Source organism: Microcebus murinus, chromosome 8 (assembly GCF_040939455.1).
Source record: "Microcebus murinus isolate Inina chromosome 8, M.murinus_Inina_mat1.0, whole genome shotgun sequence".
Classification (NCBI taxonomy): Eukaryota; Metazoa; Chordata; class Mammalia; order Primates; family Cheirogaleidae; genus Microcebus; species Microcebus murinus.
Window position 1 is genome coordinate 98,418,006 of NC_134111.1, and position 12,787 is coordinate 98,430,792.

The window sequence follows — 12,787 nt, forward strand, 5'->3', positions numbered from 1 at the left end:
GATCGTTTGAGCTCAGGAGTTCGAGACCAGCCTGAGCAAGAGCGAGACCCCATTTCTACTAAAAAAATAGGAAGAAATTAGCTGGACAACTAAAAAATATATACATAATAAAGAAAAAAATTAGCCGGGCATGGTGGTGCATGCCTGTAGTCCCAGCTACTCAGGAGGCTGAGGCAGGAGGATTGCTTAAGCCCAGGAGTCTGAGGTTGCTGTGAGCTAGGCTGATGCCACGGCACTCACTCTAGCCTGGGCAACAAAGTGAGACTCTGTCTCAAAAAAAAAGAGAAGATGAAACAGATACATGGGGGAGAAGAACTTGCCCAGCGCCCCAGAGCGAGCATGCTATGTGTGTTTGAACCAGGCAGTCCCAGCCCGGAGTCCGCTGCTAACCCCGCCGCTCTCCTGCCTCCTGAGCAACTGCAGGACTCAGACCCTAAATTTCTCCAATGCATTTTATGTAAGAAAACCATACAATGTGACTTACATTACCTGGGATCTCTGCAAAAACGGAGCTTTGTGGATGACAGCAGGCCTTCAAGAGGAGGAATCCACATTTCTGTGAAGTGTGAAGAGGGCTTTAAGGTGGGATGCGGCTGGAGACAGCGGAGCCAGGCCCGTGCCCAGACACGCACACCGTGGGGCCCAGCCAGCCTCCCGGCCACCTTGCTGAGCCCCAAGGGCTGCATGGGATTTTGTCCGGACTCTGCGGCTTGGGCATCGCCTTGCCGTCCTCTAAAGTGAGACACTGAAGGCTCCTGCTGTTGCGTTCTCCTAACCACGTGCCAGTTTGCACTTCTCACGTGAGAAGGAAAGGAGAGGGCTTGGGGTTCGCATCCCTCTCACCAGCCGCTCCCCACGCTGCATCTGCCTCCCCAGGATCTCAGATTCCCGATGACACTCTTGCCTTCCTGAAGACGCCTTCGCCCTAGAGAAGGTGCGACTCCACGGGGTCCTGACAGGTTGGACATACGGTCGGCAGAGGGCAGGGCCCCTGAAAACAGCCAACGTTCTTGTGGCTGTCCCTGTCCTGCTTCAGGAGTGGGCGAGGGGCTCAGCCATGGGGTCACCTCTCGGAGCGCCCAAGACCCCCACACGAGCTCTCGCTCCGCTGGTCCCCTCCCATCAGTGGAGGCAGCGGCTGGGGGGTCCGGGGAAGGCGGTGGCAGAGTGGCGGCTCTCCTTTCCCTGCCTGAGCTGCTGGGGGCACAAGGAGCCCCGCCTGCCAGCCTGAGTGTGGGAAACGGCTTCTACCTCTGGGGACCTCGGGCCTCTATCAGCCCAATGAGAACAAGGTGACATGTGGGGCCAGGCCATGCTTCCCGTCTTTTCTGAATAGACACAGAACAGAAACAACTGGCGTTTCCTGTCCCCAACTCCCCTTCGACAGGAGTCCCTGCCGTCCAAGGAACGGCATGCTAGCAAAGGCAGCTCCTGCAGCGGCAGTGTGGGGCCAGGCGGCTCAGTTGCAGGCTCAGAGACCCAGAGAGGCCCCGTCCCTGAGCCCAGACTGCCCCTGGTCACACCCTCGGACCCGGTGCTCACAGGTCCTGCCCCTCCACCTAGAGAAGAGCACCCGAGGCAGGGCTGCGTCCCATGAACCTCTTGGCTTCTGCTGGCGGGATGTGATCGTGGAAGACTTGTGGACAAGTACCGCAGCACACCCGCTGTCCCCTCTACGGCACGCTCCACATGCATCTGAGCTTCGCTGCGGGAAGGACGGATAACATGGGCAGCAATGGGACAGGGCAGACCCAGGAAGGCTGATGCTGCGGTCTCAGGAGGCACACTGTGTGTGCCACAGTGATTCCCAAACCCAGTTTTTGGTGTGTGCGCATGTGTGTTATGTGGCTGATCCTGCCTCCCTGGGGAGCAACCACAAGACAATCGGCACAACGGGCAGGGAGTCCAGGCGATGGCCACCACCACCAGGGCCTTTCTTCTCTTGCTCCGGCTTGCTAAGTGGCTCCACTGCATGCAGCTTGCATGCACCTTGAGTTGCGCTGCTACCTGCTGGCAAACTGTGCTTTGAGCTGGGCCGCTCCGTGCTGCGTTTGCTGGGCCCTGCCAAGTCTCTGTTAATAGATTGAAGTGCCCAAAGTCAGAGATGATGGAAATGATGATGATTGGCATGTAGGCACAGGAGTGAACCGTTGGAACTGTTGACTTGCCTAAATGCCCCGTGGTCATAACACTCGTAGCTCTAAAACATACCATAGTGGGTGTGGACACTATGACCCAGTGAATGACAAAATAATTAAAATAAAATTATCTTTGGCACTTTATAATTCGCTTTATAAGGCAGAACCCCATGGGCCTTCTGCCCTATTGAAATAGTTAATACAGTTCAATTTGAATTAAAACAGGGCTTTCAATGATTGAAACTCATTATGTAAGATCTGTTTGGAGAAGGCGTGGGGATCCCCACTGTTTCTCCATTTAACAGCCCAATTCGGTCTATTCTTAAACTCAGAAACAATGAATGGTGCCCATGGGGAATTACGCGAATGCTGTGCCCCACCCATACGGCCCCTACACCCACTATTATCAGTATTACTGACTCCGTCCACTTAGCCACTGGTAAGTACCCTGCAGGCACAGACTTGGCTGACAGTTCTGTTCGGCGCCTGTTTCAAAAGCATCTCAGCTGCAGTGTGCCTTCCCCACCGACGGGGCACTACAGCCCTCACCTGGCTACCGCGGGCGCCTCGACCACTCTGCCGCCGCACACAAACTCTGCAGGCAGGACTTCGCCGCATCCGCCTTCCTCCCCGAGCACAGGCATGCCACCACCCTGACGACAGCCCTCTCCAAGCAGAGTCACTGGACACGCTCATTCAGGACCCTCCTCCCAAGGGGCTCACAACACACGATGGGCCACTGCCCCACACCTGGTACACGGACCCACCACTGCAAGCAAATTTCTGGGCGTGATCCAACCCCAACCCTGTTAAGATATAATTATTGACCCCCTAAGCACTCCCAGTGTTACAATAAGCTGCCCAACATCTTTTTGGCCTTTTGAGTTCTGGTCACATTCCTCATGCGCAGATTTTACTTAAGCTCGTTTATTGCTGCTACTTGCAAGTTGGCCCACCTTGAATGGGGCCCCTCTCGTGAAAGGCTCTAGAATCCATGCAACTGCAGTGTAAGAGGTGTTCCCACGAGTGCCCCCAGGGTTCATGCACTGTGGATGTTTTAGCAACCTCCTCTCATGCCACCTGGGGCCTCTGGATCAGCCACGGTAGCCAAAACACTAAACCCCCAGAACGGCTGTCCTCAGTCCCACGCTATATGCCCCGTGCCTTTAGAGCCCCACTGGCTGGCGGCTCCTGGGGCCCTGTGGAGGTGGGGGTTGTCCCTGAGCCTGGGACTCTGCATCAGCCGCCCATCATGCCCCGGGTCGTGGGGGCAGCACCCCGCAGGGCAGCCACAAGACACGGTTTTGCAGGCCCAGCACCAGGCCTCTTCAGCGCACTCACGCGCACAGCTAGAGCCAGTGGGCGCTGGGGAAGCTGCAGATCAGCAGTGGCGCCCGGGGAACGCGGCTGAGGGCGAGGCCCGAGTTAGTCCTTTCTCAGAGCCAAGCTTCATCCTTATCATCCCGATGTAGCCCCAGTGGGTGGGACTAAGAGGTTGGGTCAAGTGTGCCCCTGGCTATCATGTGCTGACATGAGGCATTATAAGAGTTAGAGGATACTGTAATATTGGGGCAATTAATTAATGATCTGGATTATAAAGACCTTTATATTTTTTTCCTGATTACAGAAGAATTAAATAACCATTATAAAAATGCCAGCTGGGGACCTGGCACGGTGGCTCACGCCTATAATTCCAGCACTTTGGAAGGCTGAGGCAGTAGGATCATTTGAGCCCAGGAATTTGAGACTGGCCTGGGCAACATAGTAAGACCTGTCTCTACAAAAAAAAAATTAGCTGGGTGCATTGGTGCATGCCTATAGTCCCAGCTACTCCGGAGGTTGAGGCAGGAAGATCGCTTAAGCCCAGGAGTTTGAGTCTGCAGTGAGCTATGATTGCATTGCTGCACTCCAGCCTGGGCAACAAAGCAATACCCTGTCTCAAAAAAAAATTACAATTGTACATACATGTATAATACAGAAGGAAAATATTGCTGTAATCTCATCTCAGAATAACCACAGTTGTATCTTTTGGATATTTTTTTCAGTCATAGACCTACATATTCACATAAATAGAACTGGGCTCCTTCCAAACATGTTACAACCAGTGCAAGCTTCCTGAAGCTCTCATGACCTTGAAGGTCTTTGGTGGTGTCCACTGATTGAATGATGAGCCCATACTTAGGAATCCATGTATTACAAAAGTGCCATTCTGTAGATGTATCAGTTAATTTTACAATATTGATGGAATTTGCATTCTTTCCCATTTTTTTTTCAGTTACAATATTATACTGAGCATCCCTGATTCTTAAGGTATTTCAAATCAGCATGGAAAACATGACTTTATAATAGATGGCATTGGGGACCACGGTCTTACGTGTTGAATTAATCCAGCCAAGCCTCAGGCCAGCTTCCAGGGCCAAGTGGGAGAAGCCCCAGTGCCTCTGCTGGAAGTTCCCGCTAAGGGGAAGCGCACACGTGGAACTCGTGTCTGGAGCGTGTGTGAGGCTGACGGGGAGGACTCGGTGCAGCCAGTGGATGCCTGCGAGTTTCACCTGTACGGAGGCTCTGCAGAGACAAAGTTCAAACCTGTCATTCCATCCCGGTGCTGCTAATGACAAGCACAGGGTATTGAGCAATACTTGGCGTTCAATCAAGGAGGATCTCCTTGTCCTTCAATACTTTATTTGCTTTTCACACTAGAGCATTCTACTTCTGACACCTTTGCTTTGCAGTCATCTAAATATCCATAATCTTTTCCCAAAACACATGGACACCATTAGCTTTTGTTCTAATTTTTATTTTAAAGAGTCATTTGCTTCCCCATCCCAAGTTAACTATGACAATGATGGTGGCATGTACAGGTAACAGTATGCTAAAGCGGTCGTTAGGAAAGTGCCATTCCCACACGTGAAGACGACTTGGCGCCGGGAACACAGGGACTCTGAGTCGAGCCTTCAGACGTGGGCGGCTGCGGCATGCCGACTGAGAACGTGGTGGAAACTCCCCTTCTATTTGCCTCTCTCGAGATCTATTCCTGCAGGACAGAGCAGACAATGAGGTTGTTCTGGAGGCTCTTCTTTCGTAGATGCCGAAGATCCCACTTCCTGGTGAACATCTGTCCCTGGACATCACCCTGGATCTCAAACCCAACGTGTCTAAATGAAAAATTAGCTCCCTCCTCAATCAGTTCTTCTTTTGCACTTCGCTTAATGATGAAATCCTCTTTTCCCTGTCACTCAAACCCAGACCCAAGTTCTGTTTCCCAATCCCTTTCCCATCTATTGCTTTTCTTTTCTATTTCTTCCTGTCTAGATAACATTCTTATGATTTCATCCTCCTGGTAACCAATCTTCCTTCCTTCCTGCCATCCTCCCTTCCTTCCTTTTTTAGAGACAGGGTCTCACTCTGTGCCCCAGGCTGCAAGTGATCCTCCTGCCTCAGCTTCCCAAAGTGCTGGGATTACAGGTGTGAGCCAGGGCACCAGGTGAGTTTTTCAGTATTACTGGGAGGCTTTGCATTGCATCCTGGGATCACCAAGACCAGCACACTGCGCGGTTGTTCCCAGGACAGGAATGGTGTGCAGAGGGGAGGAAATGCAGAGGACACGGGATGGCCTGTAAATGCTTCAAAGACAGGCAGATGAGCTGGGCCTTGAGAAGGTGTTTATCACTTAGAGGACTTAGGGAAGCTGTTGCTGGCATCTGTGTCTTCAGCTAGTTTCTTTCTAGCTTCTTAAATCTCTCCTGCCCTCAAAATCCTTTGTCTGCATTTAAGGTTCTCCTCCATCAGGACCAATCTATGTTCACAACTTTGTCACTCACAACTTTTTCTATGACTCTTTAGCTATTTCTAAATCTCCCTGTTGAATCCTAATGGGAATCCTTCACATTTCTGCTGTTGAAATCCCACTCCTCCTTCAAGGATTTAACCCATCACCTATGTGTCCCTTGCCATTATAATACCTTCAGCATCTGTCTTAGGCTCTTTCTTCTGCACCTCACACTCTGCTTCCAGTCCTCTGTGCTTCTCCCTTTTCCTTTAATTTCAAATTCTTTTGCCGTGAGCCGAACTCCCTCTTCATTCTGAATGCACTTCTTTGAGGGTCCTGTAAGAAAAAGACAGCCTTCTCTGGGATCCACCGTGGTCCTCTGGGAACTCACCCTGAAGCCCCCCATTCTTAACCATGGCCTTCCACCTTTCTGGGTGGAGAGAGGCTCTCTCTGGGATGGGAGCAGTAGCAGGAGACTGGATTCCTCTTCCCTTAGATGGAAGGAAGCCCTAAAAGCCCGTCTGAGCTGTCAGGGAGTGGGACAGGATTTTGCGTCCCATGTGACACCCACGTGCAGCAAGGACATGGCCATGAGTATCGCAGGGTCCATATGGGGCTGGAGTGGTCTGGTGGTCAGAAATACTGTGGTACAGAAAAGTTGGGAAATTCTTTCTTAAGCATTTCTTTTCTGCAGCCTCACTAGCAGGGTCTGTTTCCTGAAGAATGACACACATGGTATTTCCCTCCCTTCTAGGGATTCCAGGGAGCAGAAGGCCAAGGAGCTCACCGAGTTTCATTCTCTCCACATGTAACATCCCTTTCTCTTTACCACAGGTCACGGGAAGATTAGGACACTGAAAATCCATAGCATCTTCCTTAGGTTTTTCTGGAAGTAGAACAGGACAGTTAAGTGTTATTCAGTCTTCATTCCATCTTCCTCTTGAATTCTCCTCTCCATGAATTCCAATAATTATAAATAATAACAATGACAGTGTAAGCGGCACTGGGGAATGGTCTCTGGTTAATTTGCAGGAGTCTTCCACTGTGGTGGCAGATTAGCTATGTGTACAGAGTGTTCTGCAGCCAACAAAGCCACCACTGCCACCAACACTACCTCAAACCAACATTTCAATGGAATACACGGACTTCCTTGGTGAAAGTGTTTTAGTTTTGCACATGTTTCTGGAGAAAAAGTCTTCATTTATAATCTAATTTCCTGATTCAAACAGAGACTTGGGAGAGTGAGATGACTGGCAGGAGGGTGGTGCCAGTCTCCATTGTCTGCAGTCTGTTTTCGTTTTAGTGCTTTCCTGTTTCTTCCTCTGCGAAAACCCTGGAGCGTTCTAGACTAATCTGCAATGTGCGCACGGAGAGATTTGGCAACTCAGAACCGCTGAGTGGAAATCCGGGGTTCTGATGCAGGAGAAGCCAAGTCCCGTAGGCCCGAGGACTTCCAAAGCCACCCTCCTTGCGCCAAAGGCAGCCTTCTGGTCTGTTCCCAACAGTCCTGAGCGTGACTCAGCCTCACCTGCCCTCTCAGCAAGCAGGCCGTAAGGATGGAACCCTGCGGCCCCAGGAAGCGGGTAAGCAAGGACAGAGCAGAGAGAGCTCGTGGAAAGGAAAAGCATGGTGGAGAAGATTAAAAAGAAAAGCCCAATAGAGACAACAAATAGCGGAATGGAAAAAAACCTAATTAGTGACCCAGAGACCAACTCCAGGAATTCTTACAGAACACAGGGAAAAAGCACAGGGTGGAAATTGTGCATGGAAAGATGGGAAGGCTGGGGAAAGATCTGGAAGCTTTATGCTATACGCAAGAGGGGTCTGGGGAGGGGTGGTAGGAGCAGAGATGGGCGGCAGGAGGAAAAGTAACAGTCAAGGAAAGAGCAGGGGCAGCAGACACACTGTGTCGTGCACCCCTCACAACAGTGTGTAAGACAGAGAAGACGGCAACTGTTCTCAATTTATGGATGGGGGAACGTGGGCTCCGGCTTGGAGAGAGAGTTACTGGTGGTCACCACGCTATATAAGGGGAGCTGGCACTGAATCCAGACACGCCAGACTCCTGGTCTAGTGCCTTTCCCTGTCATCAGAAATGCTGCAAGGAGGTTTCACATCATACGATCGAGAACAGCACAGGCACCCTGTGTTTAATCAGAAGGGACAGACAAGGCGGGTGTGCCGGGGAGGAAGCAGAAGCTGAGCTAACTGGCAGTATTTGCCTGGGCTCCTGCCTCTGCCTGTGTTTCAGTGTTTCATAAAAAGGCTAGGAGGTATATGGGTTTATTTATTTACTTTTTTAGGACTTGGAATTAGAATATCTAGGTTGGTTTTAGCTCATGTGTTTTTAACTGAATCTGTAAAATGGGCTGGTAAGGCTGACTTATTGTGAGGATTAAATGATGAACAAAGCGCTTTGCCAACTGTGAAGTGCTGTACACACTTGTATCGTTATGAAGGCCTCTGCATAAGGTCGTGTGGGTTGTGCTCTGAGCAAAGATTCCACCTTTAAGGGGTGGGGCTCTGAGTCACATCAGAAACAATCAATGCGTTCGCTTAGTACAACAATCTTCCAGCAGAGGGCAGCAAAGGATTTGGTTTCAGGAATCAGCTCTGCCAGTGTACTGAGGAAGGGGCACCTTTTTCTAATCCAAACAAATGCATTATATGGACCCAGATATTCAAGTATAAATACCCCTTCAAGTATTTATACTTGAAGAAGAAGAACGTATTGATTCATCAGTTATCTAAGTACCAGGTGAGTGAGGCGCAGGGAGCTGACATAGAGCCATGGGCAAGACTAATCCACTTTCTGACCTCACAGTTTCCTGCGGTGAACAGGCCGTGCACAGGTCATTAATCACAGTTGACATAAGCACCGTGAAGAAACAATGCGGGCCTTCACGAGGGCATGTCGGGGACCTGCCCCTGCCTGCCGGACAGAGAAAGCTCCCTGTGGAAGTGACGTGTAAGGTGAGGTCTGAGGATGTATACCAAAGAGAGGGGTTGTGGGTGCTTTATGGGTGTGTGTTAATCCATCAAGCGCACATTGCGACACATGCATTTCTGTGTGAGTACGCTGCACTGGCGCTACTCCGTGTCCTGGCCTGCGGCAAGACAGGAGCTCGATCAGAGTCAGGGCACTGCTGTCTCCGAGGAGGAGTCTGGCTGTGAAAACAGCGCTGAGCGTCCCAGTTGGTTTACAAGCTGCTCATTCTTGCAGACCTGCGAGAAACAAGGTTGGACATGGCACCAGTCTGGGGACCCCGCCTGTGTAGCACCTATTATGCTCCAGGAATGAAAAGAACAAAGGCAAGTAGGGCTGGAGCCTAAAGAGGGAAGAGAACGTCACAAGAGATGACGCTGAAGAAGTAAGACGTGGAAGCAGGAGAACAAGGAACGTCAGAGGAGGCGCAGGAGGGGGAGGACAGCGACGCAGAGGGGCCTGAGAGTGCAGAGGGGCAGGGCAGGAGCAAGCCCAGACTGGACGGCAGACCCCAGCTCACAGCGCCCGACCAACACAGGAGGGGAAAGGAGAAGGCTGGCGTTCTGTGCTTGGATAAGGGTTGCCTTTAATCCCTACAAGGGAGGAATAGAAGTTTCTATCAGAACTTGACTTATGGGTTCAGTGATCTCCCTTAATCATTTTTGGGTCTTTGTACAGCTCTGTGTTAAAGAATCCTCCCAAGTGTGGAAATAGCCACCAGGCGCCGAGAGAGTAGGTTGGGTGGCAGCACTCCGGATGCCCCTGTTCGCTGGCACCTCCTGGGGGTGGACAAGAACCTGGGAGAAGGGCAAGGACGGTGGGAGGGCAAGAGGAGAAGAGGGAGGGTGGAGCCTTCAGCAGAGCCCAGGGCTCCAGGAGCCAGAGAGGGAGCTCCATGCTTGCTCACCCCTCCAGCCAATATTTTTCTGAAGCCTTATTTTCAAACTTGAACAGATACCTTTCTTCCTCTTCTTGTTTTTAAAAAATTAACAATCACTTATAGCTATAAGCATAGATTTATGCGCCTCATATGTCAACAATTTTAAAGTAATTTTTCCTGCCTTTCTACCAGTTTGGAGAGAGAAGCTATATATGAATCCCTATGAAAGGAAAATGATAGCATTGACTAAGGAAAAATAGCACGCTCATGTTTATAGATACGAAAGCTAAAAATATTACAGAAGCCAAATTTTCACTAATTATGTATCCATATTTAACATAAATGCAGAAGTAAATAAAAGGATGTATGGGATCCACCCGTTAGCTGTGGTGGACATGTCCAAAGTCCGCCAGTGGATGCCTGAACTGCAGATAGTACTGAACCCTATACAGCTGGGGTCCCCAACCCCTGGGCCATGGACCAGTAGAAGCCCATGGCCTGTTAGGAACCGGGCCACACGGCAGGAGGTGAGCGGCAGGATGTGAGCGAAGCTTCATCTGTATTTACAGCCGCTCCCCATCACTCGCATCACGGCATGAGCTCTGCCTCCTGTCAGACCAGCGGCAGCATTAGCTTCTCACAGGAGCGCGGACCCTACTGTAAACTGCGCAGGCGAGGGATCCAGGTTGCTCGCTCCTTATGAGAATCTAATGCCTGGTGATCTGAGGGGAGCTGAGACAATGATGTCCTCCCCCTATTCCCCCACCCCTGTACTATGGAAAAATTGTTTTCCATGAAACTGCTCCTGGGTACCAAAAAGGCTGAGGACTGCGGCTATATCGACTATATTTTCTTTATTTGATAACCAAGACGGCTACTGAGCACCTAACAGGCAGGCAGTGTACACAGCGTGGAGACGCTGGACAAAGGATGATTCACACCCCGGAGTGGGACGGAGAGGGACAGTGTAAGATTTTATCACGCTATGCGAACAGTGTGCAATTTTAAACTTATGAATTGTTTATTTCTGACATTTACCATTTACTATTTTCAAACCACGTTGGAAGGCGAGTAACTGAAACCATGGAACGTGAAAGTGCTGATAGAGGAGGTAACATACAGCATTATAAATATTACAAAGAAGAAGCTTTGTAGGAAACAAGGACAGAACATAAAGCAGTGGTCAGTGCTGGGTGATTCTGCTCCCAGGGGATATGTGGCAATGTTTGGAAATTTTTTATTTGAGAAGCAAGATTGGGAGGCAGATACTCCTGGCCTCTCATGGGTGCCGCTAGGGATGCCGCTAAATGCCCCAGGATGCACAGCGTGGCCTCCATAGCAACGAACTATTCAGCCCCAAATGTCAACAATGCTGAGTTGAGAAACTCTGGCATAAACCATGCTGCTGAAGATAGACTGATTTGTCCATTAAAAAAAAAATGTTTCCATAACCAAAAGCTTCTCAAGTAAGTTAAATGACAAAAACAATTAAGAAAAATGTCAGAAAGTATCATAAAGTGTTTATTTCCCTGACTGGTTAAACAAAAAATGACTAGTACTATATAAAAATGGGCGAATATGAATAAGTGATCCTCAAAAGAAAAATTCTAATAATGACAAAATTATTTAAAAAAACAGGTAAATTAGTAAAGATAGGCTAGATAATGCTGCGGTAATCCATGATCTTCCCAAATCTCATCAGTTTATTATAGCTGTCAGCAAATATGGCCTGAGGGCCAAATTGGCCTGCTGCATGTTTTTGTAAATAAAGTTTTATTGGAACACATTGATTCCCATTTGTTGTGTCTCTGGCTGCTTTCACAATACAAAAGCAGAGTCGAGTATTTGTGATAGAGACTGTATGGCCAGCAAAGTCTAAACTATTTATCTTCTGGCCCTTTTGGGAAAAAGTGTGCCCAGTTTTGATTTACAACAACAAAGGTCTACTTCTCCCTCATGCTACTTGTTCATCACACATTAGCTGAAGCTCAGCCCCACGTCCTCAACAGTCCTGGCTCCTGGTGACAGAGCAGCCTGTCTAGAGCATTGCTGATCTTGGGACACAGGGAAAGAAGACATGTAGGCCCTTAAAGCTTTGGCCTGAAAGTGAGCCTTTCACTTTGGTCCACATTTTTTTGGCTAAGGCAAATCACATGGGCACTCCTGAGTCCATAGGGCAGGGCTGTATAAACTTCTGAGGAGGTGGGGCACTGGAATATTGGTTAACAGAAATACAACATACCATGGCATGTTTAATCACCTGCATAGTGCAAAGAAATTCAAAGGAAAACATCAGTGGAATATCATCCTTTGCCTTTACGTTTGGCAAACAGAACAATCTTGTTATTTCTAATGGTGCTGAAGGTGCAGGGAAAAGGGTGTCCATACAATGTTAATGGGAGTGTAACTGACAATAATTTTGGCAATTTCACAATCAATATGTGCTAATTTTAAATATGCAGACTTGATGATCAAGCAACTTCACTTCTAGAGATGAACCATTAAGAGATAATGCTGAAGATGTGTCCACTTTGAGGATTGGTGCTATTTTCATTACTGAGTCGGCCAGAATCAAATGAGTCTCCCGTGCTCAGTAGAGTAGTGGTGACTCTGTTAATAGAAATGAAAACATCAGATACTAGGGAGTGGCCATATGAATCCACATGGCAATGCCAAGGTGAACTGCACCCGGAGAACACACTTCCTTCTTCCAAAAACGACTCTCACATCAACAGGGCCTCGCTTGTTTGTACTTCTCCCTTCTTCTATATTGACTTCACATGTGTACCCAACCCTGTACCTGGTCCAGGACAGACCCTCCCACATTGAGCCATTCAGATGGCAGATTCCATCATCAGCCTTACCGTTTAATCTTGCCTTCTGGGCCCTTGTCATGATCTTTGAGTTGTAGGTTGAGTTGTTGGTCTTCCTTTGAGTCACCTGACCCGCCACTGGGAGCTTTTCTTGGATGCCATGTCCAGGTGAAGTTGCCCCTGGACCAAGCAGTGATTTGT

The 12,787-nt window shown here is 49.2% G+C and overlaps 1 protein-coding gene across 4 annotated transcripts in view; it reads right to left on the reverse strand.

The window, feature by feature from the left end:
• Positions 1 to 4,919: 4,919 nt before the first annotated feature.
• Positions 4,920 to 12,787, reverse strand: part of SP110 (SP110 nuclear body protein) — a 34,734-nt gene continuing 26,866 nt past the window's right edge. For 3 of the 4 annotated variants that reach the window (XM_012749463.3, XM_076006015.1, XM_012749462.3), the window contains 4 exons: positions 12,638 to 12,766; positions 6,695 to 6,793; positions 6,101 to 6,243; positions 4,920 to 5,172 (listed from right to left, as the gene is read on the reverse strand). In XM_012749463.3, the coding sequence (XP_012604917.2) occupies positions 5,167 to 5,172; positions 6,101 to 6,243; positions 6,695 to 6,793; positions 12,638 to 12,766 (377 nt within the window). In that variant the 3' untranslated portion in view covers positions 4,920 to 5,166. Of the gene's footprint in view, positions 5,173 to 6,100; positions 6,244 to 6,694; positions 6,794 to 10,770; positions 12,384 to 12,637; positions 12,767 to 12,787 lie in introns of those variants that run through there. The other variant, XM_076006017.1, reaches the window with a different exon arrangement.